Source organism: Dendrobates tinctorius, unplaced genomic scaffold, assembly GCF_039654945.1.
Source record: "Dendrobates tinctorius isolate UK_male_01 unplaced genomic scaffold, ASM3965494v1 ptg000107l, whole genome shotgun sequence".
Classification (NCBI taxonomy): domain Eukaryota; kingdom Metazoa; phylum Chordata; class Amphibia; order Anura; family Dendrobatidae; genus Dendrobates; species Dendrobates tinctorius.
Genome location: NW_027361775.1, coordinates 22,854,825 through 22,882,318, shown reverse-complemented (window position 1 = coordinate 22,882,318; position 27,494 = coordinate 22,854,825). Strand labels below are relative to the sequence as shown.

General features: G+C 46.3%; 1 protein-coding gene across 1 annotated transcript in view; it reads left to right on the top strand.

Annotated features, from left to right (window-relative positions):
* ABCF3 (ATP binding cassette subfamily F member 3) overlaps positions 1-27,494 on the top strand; it is a 69,341-nt gene that overhangs the window by 32,653 nt on the left and 9,194 nt on the right. Inside the window, exons 7-18 of the mRNA XM_073589259.1 lie at positions 4,092-4,358; positions 5,294-5,374; positions 5,453-5,512; positions 5,864-5,920; positions 6,268-6,290; positions 6,375-6,430; positions 6,510-6,710; positions 6,815-6,891; positions 6,973-7,017; positions 7,105-7,237; positions 9,789-9,877; positions 10,149-10,240. Of these exons, the coding sequence (XP_073445360.1) occupies positions 4,092-4,358; positions 5,294-5,374; positions 5,453-5,512; positions 5,864-5,920; positions 6,268-6,290; positions 6,375-6,430; positions 6,510-6,710; positions 6,815-6,891; positions 6,973-7,017; positions 7,105-7,237; positions 9,789-9,877; positions 10,149-10,240 (1,181 nt within the window). The remainder of the gene's footprint in view (positions 1-4,091; positions 4,359-5,293; positions 5,375-5,452; positions 5,513-5,863; positions 5,921-6,267; positions 6,291-6,374; positions 6,431-6,509; positions 6,711-6,814; positions 6,892-6,972; positions 7,018-7,104; positions 7,238-9,788; positions 9,878-10,148; positions 10,241-27,494) is intronic.

The following is a 27,494-nucleotide window of genomic DNA, read 5'->3' as shown; positions in this document are numbered from 1 at the left end:
TAACCCTCAACTGACGCTAAATGAAAGTCAGTGGAATCAGGTGACTGAGCTGGAAAAATTGCAGTGACTAAAAAATTACAAGCAGAGGACTTAACTCCAGGTATTTTCTTAAAGGAGTGGAAGAACCTGATGTTTCACCTGTCCCAAAGAGGAGGGTTAATTGCAAGTGGCATTGCTACATCAATGAAACGGAGAGAGGAGCTACTATTACAAAATAACATTCTTTTGGCAGCTGTTTATGTAGACCCAATGCATCGGATTCTTCTAGATGATCAACAGCTAAGTAAAGGAAAAGAAGCTCTGTTTGAAATAGCAGTAAGGATGAAAGGGTTGCAGAACAGCCAGGAGGAACAAGAAGAATTTGGTCGTCCTGCCACATCTTCACCCTCATCATCAACTGATGAAGAATTTAATTTAAAACAATATTTGGATCACAAGGACCGTGCAAAGCGTTCCCGCATAGAAGAAGAGTCATCCCCATCAAGGAACACAGCCAGTACATTTCAGCAGAATTTTTCATGTGCACTAAAAGAAATTGAGAAATTTGACCGTTCATCAAAAATAACAGTGCAACAAGCGATTCCTCTGTATCCTGACATTGTCAGAGATGTTGCCCGAGTGGTTACTGCTTTGCCACCAACACAAGTTAGTGTAGAGAGGTTGTTCTCTGCTCTCAAAATAATTAGATCAGATTTGATGGCATCCATGAAGGAGGATCTGACCGAGGCAATACTTTTTCTGAGGACAAATTTATAGATTTCTTCTTATTAACTGCATTAAAGTGTTTATTGCATATTTACTTACAGTTTAGAAAAGTTTATAAAAGTTATTTGCTATATTCTAATTGTATTCTAATAAATGTAGTTTTTGCTCTAAGTGGTCTGATTACTTATATAATGGTGAGAAACTGAATAAGCACGATGTTTAATATTTTACAACAGTAAATTTGTTGTTATGAATTGGCCATTTATGAAGGAGCCGGAGTCTGAGCCGGAGCCTGATAAAATCCAGGAGTCCGAGTCGCAACTGTGGCTTACCGACTCCACAGCCCTGGTTTAAAGTGGGTGATATGGTTTGGTTGTCGTCTAAGAATATTCCTATGAAGGTTGCATCTTCTAAATTTAAGCCAAGATTTATTGGTCCTTATAAGATTTTGGAAATTCTTAATCCTGTTTCGTTTCGATTGGCTCTTCCAGTTATGTTCAAGATCCATAACGTATTTCACAAATCTCTGTTGAAGAGGTTTGTTGAGCCAGTGGTTCCTATGGCAGCACCTCCTGACCCTGTGTTGGTTGAAGGCAATGTGGAATATGAGGTAGAGAAAATATTGGTTTCTCGTTTGGTTAGACGGAGACTCCAGTATTTGGTCAAATGGAAGGGTTATGGTCAGAAGGATAATTCTTGGGTCTCTGCCTCCGATATTCATGCCAATAGATTGGTTCGTGCTTTTCATCGGGCCCATCCTGATCGGCCTGGTGGCGTGGATGAGGGTTCGGTGGCCCCTCCTCAAGGGGGGGGGGGTACTGGTGTGAGTTCATTATCTGGTTCTCCAGTTGTGAGAGTTCTCCTTCCAGACTCCCTCTGGTGGTAACAGGAGGTAGTGAGGCGGATTTGATCGGTGGAGATCTGCCAACTGAGAATGAGGATGACGATTGGACCTCAGGAGTCTCAAATTGGATTTAAGACAGCCGACGCCCTTTTCAGTTGCTGGTGATTCCTTCTGGCTTGTCAGCTCTTGGTTTTCAGCTCTGTTCCAGTCATCTAAAGCTAAGTTTTTCTGCTAATGTTCACACTTGATTTTGTTGGTCTATTCAGTTTTTTGTTGGTTCAGCCAGCCCCGGCTGGGGACTGTGCTGAATTTCCACTCTTATTTATCAGTATTTAGCCAATTTGCTTTTTGTCCCTTACTAGTTTGGTCTCTTTTTGCTCTGCCTCAGAATATTTCAGAGTGCTGATATAGTGGGAGAAGTCTAGTGACTTCAGGGTTAATTTTGCTATCAGAAGTGTTGGACATTATTTTTGTAGGGTTTTTTGCAGGTTGCAGACAGTGTCTTTCCTTTCCTTTCTAGTTAGTTTGAGCCCCATCGTTTGCTCAGCCATTTTTCCTGCCTGTGTTTGTGCCTTCATCTTGTTTCACCGTCAGTACATGTGTGGGGTCTATCTATTCCTTTGGGGTCTGCTGTGGGGCAGTTAGTTTTCCCCTTTTCATGCTTCAGGCTTATTTAGTCCTCCGGCTGTGACGAAGCGTCTAGGAACATCGTAGGTACGCTCCACGGCTGCTGCTAATTGTGTGGTAGGATCAGGGATCTGCAATCTGCATAGTTACCAACCTCTCTGGTTTTCTGTGACTTAGCTTGTTTTGCTTTTTTCTCCTCGGTGACCCATTCATAACACAGGATAATGCAATTGTGCTACAATGAAATGTGGATAGAAAAATTACTTAGAATAAAAAAAAATAATCTTGAACGAGGATGCGGAGGTCCAAGTGGAGGAGTGGCACAGTGCCTTGTATGTATATTTTACTGTACTTGTTAAAAAAATGAAAAAAAAAAAAAAGACGTGTGGTTCCCCCTATTTTTAAAAAACAGATAAGGCAAAGCAGACAGCTAGGAGCTGATACTAATAGGCTGGGAAGATCATGGATATTGGCCCCTTCCCTGCATAATAAGACGAGCTCACAGCTGTCTGATTTCCCTTGGCTGATTTATATTAAAAAAAAAAGGGGGCGCATCATGTCGTGTGTTTTTTTTTTTTGTTTTTTTTTTTTTGTATTTTTTTTTATTTATTTTACACTGTCAAGCCTGGTCACGTGGTATACCGGCCAATCACAGCCATGCCATTACTTGACATAGCTGTAATGGGGCTGGAAGTGCCCACAGCCTTAAAGCTTGTTGATTGGCTGCGCTACAGCCGTTCAATAAGTTTTATTAGGCTGCAGAGCCCGAACTGTAACACAGATGTCCATTAAGAAGTTTGTTTTCTGGGTTCAGTACCATACACTTTTCAGTTCAGGTTCTCTCATCCCTAAAGAGAATTTTTCACTAAAAATGTTATAACTTTAATTTAAAAGCAGGTGAAACAACATTAAAGATTTGAAAAAAAATTTTTTACGTAGAATGTAACAAAATGGAGAAAAACTTCTCGTCGTGGCAGGAGCCTATCACTTAAATGAGCCAACTTCAGCTGAAATCTCCTCCAGGGGAATTCCCAAGCTCCCCTGCTCTGCTTACATCATTTTCTCATGTTGCATTGTACAAAGGTAAAGTAAGATATAGATGCAGAGCAGGATCGCTGGGCTGCTCTAATACAATGGTAACGATTTGTGATACGAGTCAGCAATAACCCAGCGATCCTGCTCTGCATCTGCTGGGAAGGCACAATCTATTACCATGATCAGCAGGCAGCTCTCTGTGCCGATGACCTGGGCAGCAGATGTCCAACTGTCTTCCGTAATCGTCAGGCAGTGAGTTGCAATTCTGCCTGTGCTCTTCCATCTCCCTCCATCTTCTAACATAAAACTTCATTTTGGTCTCTCCATTTCTGAAGATTTTAGAAAGATATACGGTATATAAAACGTAGACCGAGGCCTAAGTGGTATGCATGGATTCTGCACATGTTAAATGTCTATTTGAAGGAAGTATGGTGTATCCAACTTTCTTTTTAGGTCACACTTTTTATCCTCAAAGATCAATTTTTAGGCATTTATTTTGCAATAATGTTTGATGCAAAATTTCTTGAAGGTGCGCCTGTGTGTATGAAGTGCTAAAGAGCATTTTGGCAATCTGCCAGGTATCTACTTTCAGAATTATATAGCTATTGCTGGTAAATTTGTTATTTAGCAATTTCAACTTTATTTGTATATATCAAAAGTGTGAAAATTGTCCTGAATACCAGAGCAGCAAAATGGGGAGAAACCCCCTGGCTGTGAAAGAGTTAAATGACTGCATACGAGCATTTAAGAATTGCAAATGGATTGATCACTTTATTTGCAGTATTCTGTTCCTATAGCGCATGGTACATTGGACAGTTATTGGATCTCATAAGCTTGTACAGTATATTGTATCCTTATTCATTCTCTCCCTTTATATCAGGGTCTTATTGACAGGCGCTGAGTTGCATTTGGCAGCTGGCCGGCGATATGGTTTAGTAGGCAGAAATGGTTTGGGGAAGACAACGTTGCTGAAGATGCTTGCAAGCCGCAGTCTTCGAGTTCCCTCACACATCAGCATTCTACACGTGGAGCAAGAGGTAGCAGGAGATGATACCCAAGCCTTACAAAGCGTCCTAGAGTGTGACACATTACGGGAGAATCTTCTGAAAGAGGAGAAAGAACTTAATGCCCGAATCAGTGCTGGAAAGTAAGTGAATATCAAGGTTAGCGAGGGCAGCTCTAAAGTATCCTTTGGCTTTGAGTCCCAAAACTTCTGCTTCGTGTACTGACCAGAGTGGTGTTCATTTGTGGTTCCAGTTTGCTTGTGATATACCTTTTTTTTTTTTTTTTTTTTTATTTATTAATTTTCAAAGAAATGGACTAAAGTGGCGCTCACCCGAACAGCGGCTTTTTAAAATACTTGACAATTATAATAATGAGTAGTAGTCTCGCATGAGGTATAGGAAAGTGACGGCCGTTTTACACTTTATTTGTTTTTGGACATCGTCCCATCTTTTTATACACGTTCGTCGTCTGATGCAATAAATGACACAACAGAGACATAGAAAATCACGCGACAATAGTACCGAGGAGCTATATGAATAGGGCTAGAGCCAATTCTAATACATTGTAACATGCATCATAGCAATATAGCTAGATGAAGAATACTAATAGCAGATCACACAAAAGCACTTGGGTCATTGCAAAAGATTTTGGTGTTCTTGCTTTAATAAATGTTGTCCGCCCCTTGTCTTGCCATTATGGAAATAATTGCCCATGTGGACAGAAAATGAAGCGTACAAAGAAGTTTGTTGTTTCCTTAGTGAACAGTTGGAAGAATTACAGAGACCACATTAGAAATCCCCTTTTTAAGCTTTCTCTTTCCAGTTCTCTTTTTCTGAAGCCACACCAGCAGTTTTTTTTTTTTTTTTTTTTTTTTTTGCAGAAATCCTTATTTGCTCCTATTTGTGTCAGAATTTTGCCTTGAGTTGCCAAGTCCCTTCCTACAACAGTTTGGATACACAAAACTAAAACAATGTCTGACTCTTTTTGGAAGGCGACAATCAAAGCCATCTGTAGTGAAATATGTAGATATGTATAATGTAAATGTAATGTCTGGATATTATTATTTGTTGTCCACAGGGGAGACGGTTCAGAGAGCGTTCGCCTCTCCGAGATCTACGGCAAACTGGAAGAAATAGAGGCAGACAAAGCACCTGCTAAGTACGTCGTCATAGTTGTTACATTTTTTCCCTCCAAAGTTTTGTTCCCTTGATGTTTACCATTTTTCCCCTTCCTCAGAGCTTCTGTGATCCTAGCTGGATTGGGATTTAAGCACAATATGCAACAGCAGATGACCAAGTGAGTGCCACTAACCCTCTAATACCTAATACTTGGTCTGGAATATTTTGTTTTCGCTAGCAAGAAAGTTTTTTTTCATTCTTCCCTGGTGGTCACTTTTTTTTTTTTTTTTTTTGGGGCGGGGGGTAAAGCAGAGTTAATTGGCTTCTCTACCATACAGTAACTCATTTTATATATATATATATATAAACCAGAATGAATATATGTCCATTCATATGCATTCATATATACAAATTAGATTTCTTTTTATTTCTCATAATATACGGTATCTTAACGATAATTGAATATCATATATTTTAAAGTGATTTTATAGTCCTCATTGGAGCTTGTACCTATGTTTTTCTCTTTCAGGGAGTTTTCTGGTGGATGGCGTATGAGATTGGCATTGGCCCGGGCTCTGTTTGCCAGGTACGATATGTATGACGTAATTACGAAAGAAAGTTAGTATCTTTTCTGCACTTGTATTATTGTTTAACCCTTTCTCACCTCTGATCAGCTCAGTCACTACAAACACTCACCATGTTTTATTATTGGGATTCAATTGCAAATTCCAGTTTCTTTGCTGTATTTAGGCCATTGTAGAAAAAACTATTGACATTGCAGTGACTAGATGGTGATAGACGATGACATGAGACTAGATTTGTATACAGATCACTGCTTAGCCATTAAATCCCTATTATGTGTGCAATGAAAAATTTAAAGGGGAATGTTATTAGCAATGCCTTTGTGTAAATGATCTTTTTCTATTTATCTAGGCCTGACCTGCTTCTGCTTGATGGTAAATATTCTGCTAGATTAATTTAGTTTTAAATGTTTTATTTATTTGTTATAATCTTTTGACTTTTGTGTTACTTTTCTCCAGAACCTACCAACATGTTAGATGTTCGCGCTATCCTGTGGCTGGAAAACTATCTGCAGGTTAATAATAATCATGTGTTTTCCGTTAGTCTTCAGATCTAGAGAACAGAATGGACGTAATGTGATGTTTTTCTTGCAGACCTGGCCTTCCACAATTCTAGTTGTCTCCCATGACCGAAATTTCCTGAATACAGTTGCGACTGATATTTTGCACCTGCATAGTCAACGTTTGGAGGCCTACCGTGGCAACTTTGAGAGCTTTTTGAAGACCAAGGAAGAGCGGCTAAAGAACCAACAGAGAGAGTATGAAGCACAGCAGCAGTATCGGGAACATATACAGGTGATTACATGAATCCTTTCTGAGGAAATCAATGAAAAGAAATGCATAGAATGTGTGTAATCTTTCCATGTATTTATTGTGCATTTACACATTTTACTTTCTAGGTGTTTATTGATCGATTTCGATATAATGCCAACCGGGCTTCTCAAGTGCAGAGTAAGATTAAACTTCTGGAAAAACTGTAAGTTTTTGTCTTTTGGTAGGGTGGGGATCCGATGGGAGGCCACAGTTACCAATTTATGTCCTTTGTTACCTCTTGTAGGCCAGAACTGAAGCCAGTAGACAAGGATTCTGAAGTGATATTAAGGTTGGCGCGGCATCTGTCCATTACCTTTCTCTTCAAATTAGGTTTTAGCGGCTGCTGGATAAAATAATTCCTCTTTACTACTGACAGGTTTCCTGATGGCTTTGAAAAGTTTTCTCCGCCAATTTTGCAGTTGGATGAGGTTGACTTTTGGTACTCTTCAAGTCAGCCAGTCTTCAAGAATCTGTCTGTCTCTGCAGATCTGGAGTCTCGAATCTGCGTGGTAAGAGCTCATCTACTATTATATATATATATATATATATATATATATATATATATATATATATCTCTCTCTCTCTCTCAAAACAACACATAGACCAGCTAACCTCCGAGCTCTGGATAGTAAATACCCGTTTCCTCTGTGTTGCACAGACCAAGACTGGGAACAAGTCCAACAAAGTAGGAATCAAGGCAGAAAAGTCCAGCAAACGGAAACTTCAGGAGGTATAATAAAATCCAAGAATTTTTATTGCAGAAAATTTAAAAAAATCCAGAGTTCAGTAACAAGATGCAGACATAATGCTGAACAGACTACGAGTTTCGGCGGTAACAACTGTCGCCTTCTTCACGATCTCAAAAAAACTCAGACCATGAAGAAGGCGGCAGTTGTTGCAATAAAAATTCTTGGATTTTATTATACTAACTGAAGTTTCCTCTTGCTGGACTCTTCTGCCTTGATGATGATGATTATTATTATTATTATTTATTATTATTATTATTATTATTTATTGTTATAGCGCCATTTATTCCATGGCGCTTTACATGTAAGGAGGGGTATACATAATAAAAACAAGTACAATAATGTTAAACAATACAAGTCATAACTGGTACAGGAGGAGAGAGGACCCTGCCCGCGAAGGCTCACAATCTACAAGGGATGGGTGAAAATACAGTAGACGAGGGTAGAGCTGGTCATGCAGCGGTTTGGTCGATCGGTGGTTACTGCAGGTTATAGGCTTGTCGGAAGAGGTGGGTCTTCAGGCTCTTTTTGACGGTTTCGATGGTAGGTGAGAGTCTGATATGTTGTGGTAGGGAGTTCCAGAGTAGGGGTGATGCGCAAGAGAAATCTTGTATGCGATTGTGGGAAGAGGAGATAAGAGGGGAGTAGAGAAGGAGATCTTGTGAGGATCGGGGGTTGCGTGCAGGAAAGTATCGGGAGACGAGGTCACAGATGTATGAAGGAGACAGGTTGTGGATGGCTTTGTATGTCATGGTTAGGGTTTTGTACTGGAGTCTCTGGGCAATGGGGAGCCAGTGATGGGATTGGCAGAGGGGAGAAGCTGGGGAATAGCGGGGGACAGGTGGATTAGTCGGGCAGCAGAGTTTAGAATAGATTGGAGGGGTGCGAGAGTGTTCGAGGGGAGGCCACAGAGCAGGAGGTTGCAGTAGTCAAGGTGAGAGATTATGAGGGCATGGACTAGGGTTTTTGCAGATTTTTGGTTGAGGAATGAACGGATTCGTGAAATATTTTTGAGTTGAAGTCGGCAGGAAGTGGAAAGGGCTTGGATATGTGGTTTGAAGGAGAGATCAGCGTCAAGGATTACCCCGAGACAGCGAGCTTGTGGGACTGGGGAGAGTGGGCAGCCATTTACTGTAATGGATAGGTTCGTTGGGGGGGGTCACGTGAGATGGGGGAAAGATGATGAATCCTGTTTTGTCCATGTTAAGTTTCAGAAATCTAGCAGAGAAGAAGGATGAAATAGTGGACAGACATTGAGGGATTCTGGTTAGTAGGGAGGTGATATCTGGTCCAGAGATGTAGATCTGTGTGTCAACAGCATAGAGATGATACCGAAAGCCATGAGATTCTATGAGCTGTCCCAGGCCAAAGGTGTAAATGGAGAAGAGCAGGGGTCCTAGGACTGAACCTTGTGGGACTCCGACAGATAGGGGGAGAGGTGAGGAGGTGGTGTGTGAGTGGGAGACGCTGAATGTCCGGTCTGTTAGGTATGATGAGATCCAGGATAGGGCCAAGTCTGTGATGCCAAGGGATAAGAGGATCTGTAATAATAGGGAATGGTCCACTGTGTCAAAGGCAGCCGACAGGTCCAGGAGGAGGAGGACAGAGTAGTGTCGCTTGCTCTTGGCGGTTAAGAGGTCATTGGTGACCTTAGTAAGGGCAGTTTCAGTGGAGTGGTGTGACCGGAAGCCAGATTGTAAGCGGTCGAAGAGGGAGCAAGAAGAGAGATGGGAGGACAGTTCAAGGTAGACGTGTTGTTCCAGTAGCTTGGAGGCATAGGGGAGAAGTGATATAGGGCGATAGCTAGATACAGAGGATGAGTCAAGAGAGGGCTTTTTGAGGATAGGTGTGATAGAGGCATGTTTAAAGCTTGAGGGTAAAACACCAGTTGTTAGTGATAGGTTGAAGAGATGGGTTAGGGTTGGGATGAAGACTGTGGTGAGGTTTGGGATGAAGTGGGAAGGGATCGGGTCAAGTGCACAAGTGGTGAGATGTGATCTTGAGAGTAGAGTGGAGAGTTGATCTCCTGTAATGGTGGAGAAGTTGGTTTTGGAGGTGGAGGGCTGGGAAGTCGGGAGGAGGGGCTATATATATATATATATATATATATATATATATATATATATATATATATATATATATAATGTGTGTGTGTGTATATGTACAAGTGGCATGAAAGAGACATGCGAGAACTGTAGTCGCTGATAAAACTGTTGCCTAATAAGTGCTGTGGACCGAGCCGGTAAGGAATGCAGCTGTTTACTGGTCTGCTAAATAGCGCTGGTTTTCAGTTGGAACGTGCTTCATTTTATAGGTGGGAGAGAATGGAGCAGGAAAATCCACAATGTTGAAGTTGTTACTGGGAGAATTGTCTCCAGTGCAGGGGATTCGACACGCACACAGGTTAGTGAAAATCGACGCAAACTGTAGTCGGGTATGTGCAAAAATAAAATGAGTAGTAAGGGGTATTAGAAGGTTATTAATTGTGGCTAGACATTCACCATCTTGTGTTGTGTATAGAGTTTCATTTTAATTTTGTTAGAAAATAAAGGCTCTCTTCATTACTTCTTTTCACACCATTTTGATATTATCAGTCCGTTGTTCATAAAGATTTATCTTTCATACAATCTGGACTCTACTACAGTAAATGTCTTTTCATTTTCCAAACCACCAGGAATCTTAAGATCGGTTACTTCAGTCAGCATCACGTGGATCAGCTGGATCTGAACGTCAACTCAGTGGAGCTACTTGCAAAACGGTTCCCAGGTAAACCAGACATTCACTTCTAAGATGCATCAACAGTCAACTGATCCTTATAAGTTCTTCTCCAGTGAATAGGAAACATTTTTAGCACATTAACACCTAAAATCCTCATAGCATTTTAAATGGAAGGATGTTATAGAGCAGGAGGAGCTGATCAGTTTAACATACTTTTTGTGCTAAACCATAAAACTTGTATTGTATTCATTAAAATCCCTATTGTTTGTATGAATGAGTCCAGTGGGTGGTCCTACTGTGAATGACAGCTATTTTTGCATGTAGTCATACATAGAAGTCATTGAATAGGACCACCCACTGGACTTGTATGCATACAGACACTAAGGAATCTTCTTTCTCGCTTCATTGGGGGACAAAGGTAACAATGGGTGTATGCTGCTGTCGCTAGAAGGCTGACATTATTCAAAAAAGGAAAAAATGGCTTCTCCTCCGCAGTATACACCCACTGACAGGCACAAGGCAACTCGGTTTTTGCTTAGTGTCTGTAAGAGGCGGACCTGGATCTAACCACCAGATCCGCATTATTTTCTTTTACAGGTTTTTCAGGTTCATCGCTTAGGGTAACAGGGTGCAACTTCTCACCCTGTTTTCCCACATTATGCGACCGAGAGAACAATGTGGTGTCACCCACATCGCCCACTCTCTGACCCGCAGGCAGAACGTTGTCCCCTGTCACCCTTATGGGTGTTTCAGGGTGACTCTTGGTGGCCAGTCCTTGCCTTTTCCCCTCCTCACCCCTCTCCTCATAGAGGGCTGAGAGGAAGACTGTGGTCACCTGTGGTGGCCTCCCCTCTTCTGGTAAGGGGTTGATGCCGTCTTCTGCACCTTCCGGAGACGGTGCGAGAAGGAGGATCTTCATTCCCAGGACCCTCTCTCTCCTAAGGGCTCCTGATGCGATCCTCATCTCTGAAGAGGAGCCCGACACACATAGCAGGTATATATGTCCCCCATCCGTCTCCCTGCAGTGCGCCCTCCATTAAGGCCCTTGTAGCTTCCCCCTTCCTCATAGGACTCGCTTTTAAATTTTGCGCCCTTTTTCCTCTAGCGCGCAGTCCCCGACATTTTGCAGGCTTTCTTCTTGTCCTTTGGCCATTCCCCATCAGGGGCACGCCCCTTCCCCGGCATGTCTCCTATCAGCCCGCATCTCTCATCTGCCAGACACGCCCCCGTTTGGTGCGTTTACTCACGACATGTGCATTTGGTGCGTTTAGTCCCGGTGTTTGGGCTGTTCTCGGGTTGGACACGCCCCCTCCGGCGTGTGGGCCTATCAGGCAGCAGCTTTCATTTTACTCAACCAGTACGCCCCATTCTCTGTGCGTGCTGGTCGACCGTCCTATCACAGGGATCCTTTTACAAAGCCCTGGCTGCCCTGCACTTTATCCCCGCCCAACGCTCGCATCAGTGCGTTGCGTGGCCACGGGGGACACAGCATCCATCTTGGAAGCCAAGCTCCTGCAGCGCCCTCAGTGAACCTGCGTGCTCACCTCTCTGCAGCCTACAACACGGGGGACACAGCTAACCTGCGCTCTGCGGCTGCTTAATCGCTGGTATCTGGTACGCTCTGCCCTCTCCCAATTCCCTGGCCGCCTTACTAGTATATAGCACCCCTCAGCAGTATCGCCTTCATAGCATCCTGCAGCAGTTTCGCACAGGCTCTCTACCTATGCCCAACCCCCCCCGCAAGGGCCTCTGGTTACAAACCTACGGTGATTCATTACGCTTGCGCCCACTGTAAGAGAAAGTGGCTTTCAGTTCAGCCGTCTCCCTTCTGTCCGTCCTGCAGTCTTTCCACCATGTCTGCACCTCAGGAGAACTCTAGCGCCCGGGATGAGAGCACACCCCCCCCCCCTCCGGAGTGGGCTGTTGCCATGTCTCAGTCGGTCTCAAACCTGACTAAAATATCCCAGTCCCTGGTACCGGTCATGAATCGTCTGCCGCATCTATCTACCGCCACCAGTGCTCCGAACGCCTCCCACGGTGATTTGCACGCACCTGACCACGACCTTCACAGGGACAGATCGGGAAGAAAATCCAGAAAGCGGACTCTGTCTAGCTCCTCATCTAGTTCACCGGGCCCCTCTGCAGCCGTGAGAATGCCCCCCTCTATCCGTTCCCCCTCCTCGGCGGAGGAGTCGGATGTGGCTTCTCAGTCCAAGTCTGACTCGGATGTAGATTAGGTTTCTGGGACGCAGGACATGGTAGATGGCTTTATCTCGGCTATTATTCAGACCCTCGAGAACTAAAAGAGGAAGAAGCGGCTGTTCAGGATGACTCCATTTCATTCAAACGGGTTAAACGTCCCTCCAGAACCTTTCCCAATCACAAGGAGTTTGAGGCTACTACCTCTAGACATTGGAAACATCCCGGTAAACGTTTTCCGCGAAGAAAGCAACTGGACAATCTATACCCATTTAGTCCAGACCTTGTCAGCAAATGGTCCGAATCCCCTAAGGTGGATCTGCCTGTCTCACGATTATCTTCAAAAACAGTCCTGTCCTTTCCTGATGTGGCGTCTCTCAAGGATGCTACGGACAGACAGATTGAGGCTTTAACCAAATCTGCCTTTGAGGCGGCTGGCGCTTCTCTCTGCCCTAATTTTGCCTCCACTTGGGTGGCGAAACCCATATCTGCCTGGGCCAAAATACTTTGCCGGGGCATCATGGTGGCGGCTTCTACAGAAGAGCTAGCAGATTTAGCAGACCAGATTGCTCATGGTGGAAAATATCTTTTGAATGCCTCCTTATATGCTGCCGCCTGTTTGGCAAGAGCAAACAACAACATTATTGATATTCGCCACGTCCTTTGGTTAAAGGCGTTAAACGCAGACCCAGCCTCTAAAAAATCTCACTAGCCTGCCGTTCCAGGGCTCCAGGCTCTTTGGGGCCAAACTGGACCAGATCATTTTGGATGCCACCAGTGGGAAAAGCACCTCTGTGCCCCAATCCAGACCAAGACGTCCCTTCAATAAATAGGACCCCTGCCTTTTCGCTCCTTTCGACCTTTCTCTTCCTTGGGCGGCTCCTCCCAGCAGGACCGTTCTTCCACTCAAGGGGAAAGAAGGAAAACCTTCCTTCAAACCTACCCCTCACTGTAGGCCTAAGGGCCGCACCTCAAAGCCCTCTGGGTCCTGCAGTCGCAGATTCTCCTCTAAATGACGGGTCACCCCCACCTGGAAATCTTTCCAGGGTAGGAGGCAGGCTTCTTTTCAGGGAGGCATGGTTGTCGGTGGTTGACAACGCTTGGGTCAGAGAGATCGTTACATCTGGCTACAAGATAGAATTTTCTTCACCCCAGGAAGACGTTTCTTCCTTTCTCGCTCACCAAAATGGACTTCTCAAGCCCCAGGGCTTCTCCAGGCCGTCTCTTTCCTTCTAAACTCAGGAGTAATCGTACCTGTTTCTTGGCACGAACGGTTTTCAGGGTTCTACTTCAACCTGTTCGTAGTCCCAAAAAAGGACGGTTCGTTCCACCTGATCTTGGACCTCAAGCAGTTGAATCGCCACCTTCGGATTCGCCACTTCAGAATGGAGTCATTGCGCTCGGTGATTGCCTCCATGGAACTGGGGAAGCTTCTTTGCTCTGTAGACATTCAGGATGCTTACCTGCACAATCTTATTTGTGTGCGGCATCAGAGGTTCCTTCGGTTCGCGATCCAGGAACTCCATTACCAGTTCACGGCACTGCCGTTCGGCCTGGCATCCTCCCCCAGGGTCTTCACGAAGGTCATGGCGGCTGTCATGGCCATCCATCTTTCCAAGGTGATTCTCATAATCCCTTATCTCGACAATCTACTGATCAAGGGCCCATCTCGCCGGGACTGCGATTAGAGCCTTCAGATTACTCTGGACACGCTGGATAATCAACAAAGAGAAGTCTTCCCTGATCACCTTCCTGAGAAACCTCAGCCCATCTTGCCCAAACACATCGCAGAATAAAACTACTTACAATTCCAACAACTATTTGCTCTTTATCTTCCTACTCCTACTGATTTCAGGGGACATCTCCCCCAACCCTGGTCCACCATCCCCCAACCTTAACCCCACCTTACCTCATATCGAAACCATAATAATCTTATTAATTACTTGCAATCCCTCATCTCCATCTTTTAATTGTGCCCTCTGGAATCCACGGTCTGCTTGTAACAAGCTTCCTTTCCTACACAATTACTTTCTGAACAACTCTCTTAATCTGTTGGCCCTCACTGAAACCTGGATTCAGGATTCTGACATTGTCTCCTGCTGCCATTTCCTACTGTGGCTTACAATTCTCTCACTCCCCGAGACCCACAAACAGACATGGTGGTGGAGTCGGCATACTCCTGTCCCCACAATGCACTTTCCAGGTCATCCCCCCAGTTCCATCACTCTTATTCCCTTCTTTTGAGGCCCACACCATCAGGCTCTTCCGTCCCCCTCTCCCTCAGAGTAGCGGTCATATACCGACCCCCAGGCTCACCCACTTCCTTGACCACTGTTCAACCTGGCTGCCGCACTTCATGTCCTCAGAACTTCCAACTCTTATCCTGGGAGACTTCAACATCCCCAATAACAGCCCCACTTCCACATCTGCGTCCCAGCTTCTATCACTAACCACCTCTCTAGGCCTCTCACAGCTTTCAACTTCTGAGACACACAAGGACGGTAACACCCTTGATCTGGTCTTCGGCCGGCTCTGTTCAATCTCCAACCTAAATAACTCACCGCTTCCACTCTCTGACCACAACACACTCTCCTTCACGCTCACAAATCCTCGCGCACCCCAGCTCACTCCTACCTACCACACAGTCGGAAATCTACAAGCCATTAACCCTCAGGCACTTTCAGATTCCCTACACTCATCACTGTCCCCAGTCTCATCTTTTTCCTGTCCTAATCTGGCTGTTCATCGCTACAATGACACTCTTAGAACCACCCTTGACCAAGTAGCTCCCCTCACCCTCAGAACCTCCAAGCACAGAGTAAAACAGCCCTGGCTCACATAGCAGACTCAACTTCTCCAGCGATGCTCTAGGAGTGCTGAACACTTATGGAGAAAAACCCGCACACTAGAAGACTTCATCCACTTCAAATTTATGTTAAGAACCTATAACACTGCCCTTCACCTCGCCAAACAGACCTACTTCACCACCCTGATCTCTTCACTAGCCAACAACCCCAAGAAATTTTTGACACTTTTCACTCCCTCCTCAGGCCAAAAGCACAAGCCCCTATCAGACATTTGTGCTGATGACCTGGCCTCCCACTTTACAGAAAAAATAGATAATATCCGTCAGGAAATCTGCTCCCATCCACCAAGTGCTGTGACTCCCATCCCTTCCTGCATCTCCCATGCCTCACTTTCCACATTTGATCCCATCACAGAAGAAGAAGTCTCCAGACTCCTCTCTTCTTCTCGTCCGACTACATGCACTACCGACCCCATTCCCTCACATCTCCTCCAGTCTCTCTCTCCAGTCGTCACAATCCACCTAACTACAATCATTAATCTCTCCCTCTTCTCGGGCATTTTCCCATCCTCTTTCAAACACGCCATTGGTACTCCATTACTAAAGAAACCCGCTCTCGACCCATCCTGCACAAACAACTACAGACCAGTCTCCAATCTCCCCTTCATCTCTAAACTTTTGGAGCGCCTAGTTTACTCCTGCCTTACCCGTTACCTCTCCACTCACTTCCTTCGAGACCCTTCACAGTCCGGCTTCCGCCCCCTACATTCGACTGAAACTGCACTCATCAAAGTGACCAATGACCTTCTGACAGCAAAACGTAACGGTGACCACTCTGCTCATTCTTCTTGACCTATCTGCAGCTTTCGATACTGTTGACCCCCATCTCCTACTCCCTAGGCTCCAGTCACTAGGCATTAAGGACACTGCTCTCTCCTGGTTCTCTTCCTATCTCTGACCGCTCCTTCAGTGTTTTGTTCTCTGGCTCCACGTCATCTCCTCTTCCTCTTGCTGACGGGGTACCTCAGGGCTCAGTCTTTGGCCCCCTTCTTTTCTCTCTCTACACGGCCCCAATTGGACATACCATCAGCAGATTTGGCTTCCGGTACCATCTTTATGCTGATGACGCACAGCTATATACGTCTCCCCCCCCGCTGTACTACAGAACGCCAGTGACTGTCTGTCCGCAGTCTCCAATATCATGTCCACTCTCTATCTGAAACTCAACCTCTCCAAAACTGAACAACTTTTGCTCCCACCGTCTACTAACCTCCCTAAATCTGACATTTCCCTCTCCGTGGGTGGTACCACAATAACACCCGGCAGCAGGCGTGCTGCCTGGGTGTTATGTTTGACACCAATCTCTCCTTCACATCCCATATACAATCTCTTGCCCGCTCTTGCCGCTTACACCTAAAGAATATCTCTAGAATCTGCCCTTTTCTTACCATGGAAACAACAAAAACCCTCACTGTAGCATTGATCCACTCCCACCTGGATTACTGCAACACTCTATTAATGGGCCTCCCCGTCACTCGACTATCCCCTCTCCAGTCCATACTTAATGCAGCAGCCAGGGTCATCCATCTGGCTAATCGGTACTCGGACGTGTCCGCTCTTCATCAGTCATTACACTGGCTGCCCATTCATTATAGGATCCAATTCAAAGTACTTGTTCTCACCCACAAAGCTCTCCACAGTGCGGCACCCCCCTACATCTCCTTCCTCATTTCTGTCTATCGGCCTAGCCGATTGCTGCGCTCTGCAAACGACTTTCGACTAACCTCTGCACTAATCCGTACCTCCCACTCCCGACTCCAAGACTTCTCCCGTGCTGCTCCTATCCTCTGGAATGCTCTACCCCAAGAAATTAGGACTAACCACAATTTGCATAGTTTTAGGCGCTCCCTCAAAACACACTTGTTCAGAGCGACCTTTCACGTTCAATAATCAAAGTCATTCTATGTGTAAGTGTGCGTGTATAGCCCATTCACTATCTCCATCCATCCTTCACTCCCTCAAGATGGCTGGACCTCCATTGTAAATACACAATTGTAAATACACACCTGTACTTTGTATCTCCCTCACCTCATTGTAAGCTCTCACGAGCAGGGTCGTCTTATTTTGCTTTAATTATTGTATTGTTAGCGTTGTTACTTATGAATTGTGTTTTGAAACTGTTAAACTGTAAAGTGCTGCGGAATATGTTGGCGCTATATAAATAAAGATTATTATTATTATCCCAACTCAGCATCTGGTGTTCCTGGGCATTGACCGACACGATCCAAGCTCGAGTCTTCCTTCCAATGGACAAGTTCTCTTCTCTCCGCCTGGGAATGAAATCCCTAAAGCGCCCAGTCCCTCTTCCCCTTCGGTTCTGCATGAGAGTCCTAGGGAAGATGATCGCCTCCATGGAAACTGTGCCTTATGCCCAGTTCCACACTCGCTCCCTCCAGCTGGCCCTCCTGTCTACCAGGGACAAGAGAACAGTTTCCCTGGATCGTCCAGTCCAATATTTCTACCTCTCAATGTGAGGCAGTCTTACTTGGTGAACGCTATCCGTCTCTGTCCTGCGCGGGAGGTCATTTCTCCCTCTCTGATGGCAGGTCATCACCACCGATGCCAGCCTCCAGGGTTGGGGGGGTGGTGTTCCTCCATCACACAGCACAGGGTCGCTGGAACGTTCAGGGGATGCCCTCCTCCCAAACAATCTCTTGGAGATCAGGGCAATCCTTCTTGCCCTCCTCTGCTGGCAGTCCCTCCTTACATAAACCACCAAGGTGGGACTCGCAGCGAGCAGATTATGGTAAAGATAGCAAGGATTCTGCGCTGGGCAGAACGCCATGTCCCCGCCATATCAGCTGTTCACATTCCAGGGGTGGACAACTGGGAAGCCGATTTTCTGAGTCGTCAGAGGCTCGCGTCAGGCGAGTGGTCTCTCAACCCCGCCGTCTTGAGCCAAATTTGTCAGAGTTGGGGCGTTCCGGATGTCGACCTAATGGCTTCTCGAACTAACCACAAGGTTCCCTGGTAGGTAGCCAGGTCCCGGGACCCGTTGGCCATCGTTTGCGACACTTTAGTGATCCCATGGTCCCAGTTTCAGCTGCCCTGTCTTTTTCCGCCTTTTCCCTTGATCCCGAGAGTTGTGAAAAAGAAAAAGGCAGAAAAGGTCCCCGTTCTGTTAATAGCTCCAGATTGGCCAAGACGGGCCTGGTATGCGGAGCTAGTGAACATGCTCTCGGACGTCCCCCAGAGGCTTCCAGACCGTCCGGATCTTCTCTTACAAGGGCCCCTCTTCCATCCGAGTTCTCAGTCTCTGAGTTTAACAGCATGGCCGTTGAGGCTGCATTTCTGAGGGATGCAGGTTCTTCTCACAAGGTCATACAGACCATGATTAGGGCAAGAAAACCGGCATCATCACGCAACAACCACAGATGTTGGAAGGCCTTCTTCCGGTAGTACGAGGAAAACAGTTTGTTTCCGATATCTTCTTCCCTTCCCTCCTTCCTTGGTTTTTTACAAACGGGCCTCGACTCGGGCCTTTCGCTCAGTACCCTAAAGGGTCAGGTGTCCGCTCTGTCTATCCTCTTCCAGAGGGATCTGGCTTCCCTTTCCCAAGTGAAGACTTTTCTTCAGGACGTCGCTCACCTAGCGCCTCCTTACCATCCTCCGGATGATCCATGGGATCTCAATCTTGTCCTGGGCGCCGATATTTCCTTCTCTCTCCTTTCATGGAAGGTGGCCTTCCTGGTCGCCATCACCTCTGTTAGGAGGGTCTCCGAGTTGGCAGCATTGTCCTGCTGTTCTCCTTTCCTGATCCAGCACCAGGATAAGGTAGTCCTCCGGCCAGTTCCTCCTTTTCTGCCCAAGGTAGTTTCTGCCTTCCAGATCGAGGACTTCGTCCTTCCTTCTCTGTATCCTTCTCCATTTCATCCCTTGGAGAGGTCCCTCCACAAGTTGGATTTGGTCAGGACTATTCGAGTCTACCTTTCTAGGACTGCTTCTTTTCGCCAGTCCGATTCCGATTTCCTGTTTTCATCTATGAAGGTCGTCGAAAGGGGCTCCCAGCTTCTAAATCCACCATTGCCCGTTGGATTCGTTCAGCGATTCTGGAAGCGTACCACGTTCAGGGCAAACAGCCTCCGCCAACAGTGAGGGCTCACTCTACCCGGGCCGTGGGGGCTCACTCTACCCGGCCTGTGGGAGCTTCCTGGGCCATGCGTCACCAGGCTTTGGCCTTGCAAATCTGTAAGGCTGCAACCTGGTCGTCCCCACACACTTTCGTGAGGTTCTACAAGGAGAATACTCACGCCTCTGCAGATGCAGGCCTGGGATAGGAAGATACTGAAGGCGGCGGTTTCCCACCGGCCGACCTAAGTTCTTTTCTCTCTACATACCTTTTCCCACCCTTGGGACTGCTTTTGGACGTCCCATGGTTACCTGTGTCCCCCAATGAAGCAAGAAAGAGAGAGGGATTTGGGTACTTACCATAAAATCTTTCTTGGAGCCTTCATTGGGGGACACAGCACCCTCCCTTAATGTTGTACCGTGTTGGCCGATGTTCCGTTGTTTTTGGTTGGTACATAGGTTTGAGTTTTCTTGTTTGCTCCTACTACTGCTTTACTTCAATAAATTTTTATTGCATATTTTCGAAACAGAAAACATATAAGTAACAACACCCTCAACGTAGTGGTTTAAACAAGGGAAGCATAAGCATAAATGCGCATACTCATAGATTGACATAATGTATAAAACAGAAAACATATCGACACTGCATAAAAAAAAAATCATATGAAAAGATATATATCTTCAATGCAAAGGAGCAGACCTCTGACTAAGTAACCACGGTTCCCATATTCAAGCAACCTTTTTCTTGGTAACTGACGAGTGCGCCAGAGTTTGTTCATATTGACAATGTATATTAATTTTGTCCACCACTTCTCTCATGGTGGGAAGAGACATCCCCTTCCATTTAGCAGCAAAGGTGAGCCTAGCCGCAATCAAAATATGTGACACTATGCCCCTAATATTTAAAGGAAAATCAGTTGTCCCTATATGTAACAATCCCATTGATGCTGTCAAGTTTACCTGAATCCCAGTCACCTCCCTAACAACATATTTATAGTATTCCAAAAACCGATCGCCACCGGACAGGACCACCATATGTGGCTCAACGATCCCAAACCACCGCAACCTCTCCAGCAAGCCGAAGTCTGGTTTGGCCCATAATGTACCAGTTGTCTTGAACACCTATAACACACAAGATGCATCTTCTTTAACTGTTCTAGGTGACTCTACGTATTTCTCTTAAACTATCCCTCCCTTGTTCTGGATACCACGTTGTTCCCAATTCTTCCTCCCATTTTAGCATATATGATAATTTAGCATCCACCTCTGGATCATTTAATACACTATAGAGGATTGAAACACCTTTGGGGCCTGATTCGGGTCATAGGAGGAATCCCAATGGCTTTGTGATTCACAGGGGGTTTAAGGAAGAGGGAGTCTGGCATAGTTTGGAGCAGATGTCTGATCTGTAGGTATTGTAAAAAAAAAGACTCCTAATACTAGGGAATATGGAACAGTTGATCGAATGGGATGACAAGAGAGCCATCTATCAGGTCCTGGAGGGATTCAACTCCTGCAGTGGACCAGCGTCGTAAGTTAATAAAGGGGATATGCATTTCCAAAGCTTTTAAGGAAATATTTGTTAAAAGAATATTTAGAAGGCTTGAAGCAAATTTCCTCCAATAACGTATTGCTGTTGATGCGGTAGGTAGACACGGGGTGTAGTTACTAAATTTAATAGCTTCCATTTCCAGCGTACGCCGCGTCGAGTTCAATTTAGAATAAAATTACTCAATCTGAAGCCATTTATGTGTCTTATCCAATAACCACCAGTCTCTAATACCCGTTAATACCGCCGCTTTATGATAACCATGTAAGTTAGGGGCACCCACCCCCCCAAATTCATAAGGATAATATAGTAACCTACCAGCCACTCTTGGTTTTTTTATATGCCCAAATGAAGTCATTAGCTATTTTTTGAAGGGATTTAATTATCCTAAGAGGAATCTGGACAGGGATGCAACGAAAATAATATAAAACCTTGGGAAGTACCAACATCTTATAAATGTTAATCCTTGCTATCCATGACATAGTAGCTGTACGTAATTTGTCCAGACTCCTCCTAGATTCTAGTATCAATTTTGAGAAATTCCTTTCCACCAATTGTGTAGAATTAGTGAGGAATATGCCTAAATATGGGCGTTCATCACTCACCCACTTAAAGGGATACTCCTGCTCCAAACAGTCCTGAATTGTGGGTGAAACCAATACAGGAAAGACCAAAGACTTAGCAGCATTTAGTTTATAATATGAGACATTAGCAAACTCCTCCAAAGCAAGGATAATAGCACGGAAGGAGGACTCTACATTAGTACAAGAGATGATCACATCGTCTGCGTATAATCCTGTCCAACTCTAATACCTGCTATTTTCCCTTCACCCATGACAGCACCACATGAGAGAGGGATCCGCCCCGCCAGGACAGGAACCTACTGAAACATAAGGGGCGGCACCTCTCCCCCGCTTCAGTTGGGTTCCTGTCCTGGAAAGGAATCCCTCTGACAGCGGCGGCGCCTGTCAGGATGAAAGACCCAGGGCCGTCCCGGCGTTTAAATTGCAGGGCTTACTTACCTGCGACGCCGGCCGTTGGCAGCTGGTAGCGCAGTCCCCGGGGTGTTGCCTGATCCGGGCCCCGGGTTCGTGCGGGCACGTCCTGATGTCCTCCCTTCGGAGGTTCCTCCACGTGCTGCCCTCCCCCTGCGCGCGCGCCCGTCCTTCGTCTGCTTGCAGGGGAAGCCGGGGGCGGAGATCGGCGTCCGACGTCAGCGGCGCAGAGGATTCTGGGAGCGCGACCGCTGACGTCATCGGGACGCGACGATCATGGCGCCGGGCGCGACGCCGGCCAGGAGAAGCGGCTGGCGGTCGCGGGGGGGAGGGGTAATGAGGGGCACTCACTTTAAAGGAGCAGAAGCGGCTGCAGGGGTGACAATGGCGTCTCAGGAGGATCGCTCACCGTCCCCATTGTCTCTGCCCCCTTCACAAGCTTCGGGTCGCAAGAGCCGCTCTAGCGGCAAAAGCAGCAGCCGTCCAAGTCACCGATCGAGAGATTCATCGAGGTCAAAAGATCGCAGAACGCACGCTCCTTCGCAGCCCCAGAGCCCGGTATCGGTCTTTCCTGGGTGGTGAGTAATCTCCGTGAAAGTAGACAATGTTGTAATAGGGCTTCCTATGTCTTTTCCTTTTTTAGGGAGGCAAAAAAGCTACATGCAAAAAGAAAAATAAAGTATGTGCCATATGCCACAGCTCTTTAGCAAAGGACTACCAAAAGGACTTGTGTCAGCTGTATCCAGCGGACTATGGCTGAAGAGGCACCGAGCCTGGCAACAAACCTCAGATCAATAATTAAGTCGGAGGTACAGGGCTCATTTAAAAAATTATTAAAAAAGAAAAGTAAGAGTAGGAAAGCCTCCCCGAGTTCCTCGTCAGGCTCCTCCTCTTCGGAGTACCAAGTTGAGCGCGGGTCATCTTCATCCTCAGACAGTGATACGGGGGGCAGACCTTGCTTTCCCGTGGAAGATACGGACGCCCTCCTTAAAGCCATCAGGTCCACTATGGGCCTACAGGAGGAGAAAGTAGAGAGATCACTGGAGGATGTGATGTTTGGCGGCCTACAAGAAAGGAAAAAGCGTACCTTCCCGGTCAATGACAAAATTCAGGCCCTAATCGAGAGAGAGTGGAAGAAACCGGAGAAGTCAGGTAGCCTTCCCTCCTCTTCAAAGCGAAGATACCCCTTTGAGGCTAAGGACACGGACATCTGGGACAAAGTCCCAAAGATTGACGCCGCAGTGTCTAGGTCTTCCAAGAAGTCTGCCCTGCCCCTGGAGGATTCAGGGGTTTTGAGAGATCCCTTGGATAAAAAAGCGGACTCATACCTAAGGCACACTTGGGAGGGAGCGGCAGGGGGTCTGAAACCAGCAATAGCCGGCACCTGCACAGCCCGGTCATTAATGGTCTGGTTGCAACAACTGGAAGAAAAATTGGTCTCCAAAATGCCAAGGGAGAAAATTTTAGGTGAAATGTACCTACTACACGGAGCTGCCGCCTTCTTGGCGGACACCTCCGCCGACTCGATGAGGTTAACAGCAAGAGCAGCGGGGCTGTCGAACGCCGCAAGACGGGCGTTATGTCTCAAAGGCTGCCCTGGGGACATTCAATCTAAGGCAAAATTATGCTCATTACCATGTGATGGGCAGTTCTTGTTTGGAAAAGACCTGGATGACATCCTAGAAAAAGCCGGTGACAAAAAGAAGGGCTTCCCCAGGTTCATGGGTGATCAAAGGAGACCGCCCTTTCGGAGGGGAAGGTTCAATCGAGGCCGTCCCCCGGGAGAACGGAAAAGGTGGGACGACAAGAGGAAGAAAGAACCAGGGTTTATGTTTGGGGGAAATACCTCAACCGCCAAAAAATCCCCGCAATGACACCAGCCCTTCTGTGGGGGGAAGATTGAGGCTCTTTTCCCAAGAATGGGAGAAAATATCGGCCAACAATTGGATCCTAAAAATTATAAAGAATGGCCTAAAAATCCCCTTCTTCCAGTATCCAAGAGCTTCATTTGTGGTGACCCCCGTCAGGAAGGAACCAGGAGAGCAATCAGCCTTAGAAACAGAAATCTTAGGGCTATTGGAGAAACAAGTTCTGGTAGAGGTCCCGGAAGATCAAGAAAGAAGGGGGTTCTATTCTCCCCTCTTCCTAATAAAAAAACCCGACCTTTCCTTCAGAACGATAATAAATCTCAGGCGCCTCAATCAATGGATCAAGAACCAAACATTCAAAATGGAATCAGTGACTTCGGCCATGAAGCTGTTACACCACAACTGCTTCATGGCCATAATCGATTTGAAGGATGCCTATTACCATATCCCGATACACCAAGAGTACCAAAAATACCTGAGGGTAGCCCTATACATCCAGGGCGACCTCAGGCATTTTCAATTCACAGCTCTTCCGTTTGGCATCTCCATAGCGCCAAAGATTTTTACAAAAGTAATAGCGGAAATGACAGCTTTCCTTCGAATCCACAATGTGATTATGGTGCCTTACTTGGACGATTTTCTGGTCATTGGCAATTCAGAACATCACTGCGCACATCAGGTAGAGAAGATAACAGAGACCCTGCAAAGACTGGGTTGGATGGTAAACTTAAAAAAATCAAAACTTCAACCCCTAAGGAAACAAACGTTTCTAGGTTTCGTCTTGGACTCCGACCGTCAAGTTTGTCTCTTGCCAGAGAAAAAACTAGAGAAGGTGAGAGAAATGACCCTTACGGCAATACAGCATCCTCACATGACCCTAAGAAGGGCAATGTCCCTGTTGGGCACGCTAACAGCCTGTATCCCAGCGGTCAACTGGGCACAGTATCATACCCGACAACTGCAGGCGGAAATCTTGTCAGCCCAGAGACGATTGAAAGGGCGTTTAGAAGGGAAGCTGGAACTTTCCGAAAGGGTGAAAGACTCTCTCACTTGGTGGCTAGACGACACAAATTTAACGGGGGGAATTTTGTGGCACAGGCCCGTGTCCGATGTAATATTGACGGACGCAAGCTCCTCGGGATGGGGGGCACACCTGAGAGAACATATGGCCCAAGGGTCCTGGGGTCACACAGAGCAGAAAGCTTCCTCCAACTTAAGAGAGTTGAGAGCGATAAACAGGGCCCTAGAGGCATTCATTCCCAGGTTACAGGGTCAAAACGTCCGAATTATGTCAGACAACAGGGTGGCAGTGGCGTATGTCAACCACCAGGGAGGGACAAGGTCAAACTCCCTAATGGACGAAGCCAAAAGAATCTTCCTCAAAGCAGAACAACACCTAGCCTCCCTGACAGCCCTGCATATCAAAGGGACAGAAAATGTTCAAGCCGACTTTTTAAGCCGCAACAAGTTAAAACAGGGAGAGTGGGCCTTGAATCGTGTAATATTCCAGAAGATAGTACAGTTATGGGGACAGCCAGTAATCGACCTCTTTGCCACCAAAAGCAACCGGCAAGTGAGAAGGTTCTGCTCATTAAACCCAGGGGAAAACCCGTGGGCAGTGGACGCTCTACAAATCCCGTGGCTGTTCAAGCTGAGCTATGCCTTTCCCCCAGTAGCGTTAATCCCGGCAGTAGTAAAAAAGATAAGAGACGAGCAAGCCAGAGTAATCCTCATAGCCCCGTTCTGGCCGAAAAGACCGTGGTTTTCTCTTCTACAAATGATGTCTCTCTCGGACCCGTGGGTACTGCCAGAGATTCCAGATTTGTTAGCTCAGGGGCCGATATTCCACAAACAAGTTAAAGGGCTCCATCTAACGGCGTGGAATTTGAGAGGTCACTTTTGAGAGATAAAGGGTTTTCCCCGGGGTTGGTAACTACTCTAATGAAAAGTAGGAAACCAATAACAACCAACATATATGGCAGAACGTGGAAAAAATTCCTACAATTCCTGGGAAAACCGTTAGGTCAAGAACCCCCAATCGAGTCCATCTTGGAGTTCTTGCAGGCAGGCCTACAGCTAGGCCTGGCGGTTAATACCCTCAAAGTGCAGGTTTCAGCGCTGGGTGCATTATACAATTGCAATAAAGCGGCAAACAGATGGGTAGCCAGGCTTATAAAATCTTGTCACAGATCTAGGCCAGTTTCCTTACCAAAAATAGCTCCATGGGATCTAAATCTGGTGCTGGAAGCCCTCACGAAAGAGCCGTTTGAACCCATACAGCAGATTTCAACTAAAAATCTCACTCTAAAAACCATCATTTTGGTAGCTCTAACGTCGGCATGTAGAGTTAGTGACTTACAGGCCCTTTCAGTCAACCCACCATATACCCAGATATACCAGGATAGGGTGGTTATGAGAACAGACCCTGCTTACTTGCCGAAAGTAGTAACTAACTTTCACCGAAACCAAGAGATTGTCCTCCCTTTCTTTTGCGAGAATCCGAAAAACCCAGGGGAGGAAAAGTTTCATAGCCTAGATGTTAAAAGAACCCTAGTAGAGTATATGTCTATAACCAGCCAGTGGAGGAGGTCCCAGTCCCTATTTGTAGCCTTCCAGGGTGCTAGGAAAGTTTATGGAGTGTCAAAGGGGACTATTGCCCGATGGATTAGGGAGGCCATTAGTGTAGCCTATTCAGCTAGTGGCGTCCCGGTTCCTGACGGCATCAAGGCTCATTCCACCAGAGCCGTGGCGACCTCCTGGGCTGAGAAAGCAGAGGTATCAATAGAGCAAATTTGTAAGGCCGCTACCTGGGCCTCACCCTCAACTTTCTTTAGACACTATAGACTAAATCTGTCCTCCTCTGCTGACTTGACCTTTGGTAGAAGGGTGCTGCAAGCGGTGGTCCCTCCCTAAGGTGTTCGAAGTCTCCAGAATCTCTCATGTGGTGCTGTCATGGGTGAAGGGAAAACCACCATGGTTACTTACCGGTAGCCGGTTTTTCCGGAACCCATGACAGCACCCGTACATTCCCCCCCTTTTTCACCGTTTGGGTGTGCACAATAGTCGGGTGTATTTGTGTGATGTGGTGTTGGATAAAAATGTAACTAACCGGGGAGTCCTCTCAAATGCTCTGTAATCCAACTGAAGCGGGGGAGAGGTGCCGCCCCTTATGTTTCAGTAGGTTCCTGTCCTGGCGGGGCGGATCCCTCTCTCATGTGGTGCTGTCATGGGTTCCGGAAAAACCGGCTACCGGTAAGTAACCATGGTGGTATCCTGGGCACTCCTTATTTTTTCTGCCAAAGGTTCCATGCACAAAGCAAAAATAATAGGAGACAATGGGTAACCTTGACTTGTACCATTTCATATACAAAACGACTCTGAAAGGAACCCTGATGATAAAACTTTGGCAGAGGGATTCGAGTACATAGCACATATCGCAGAGTAAATGGGGCCCGTCAGACCAAATTTTCGTAGAACACTTTTAAGATACCCCCAGTGCGCCCTGTCAAACGCTTTTTCAGCATCTAGGAACAGGCATACACTGGGGACCCCACTCAATTCCGCTATCCAGATTAAATTTATCATCCTGCGTGTTCCATCCTTCGCTTCCCGACCTGCTACAAATCCTACTTGATCAGATGAAATCAAGGAGGGGATTGCTCCTACTACTGCTTTAGCACCAACTGAGTTGCCTTGTGCCTGTCGGTGGGTGTATACTGCGGAGGAGGAGCTATTTTTCTTTTTTTGCATAGTGTCA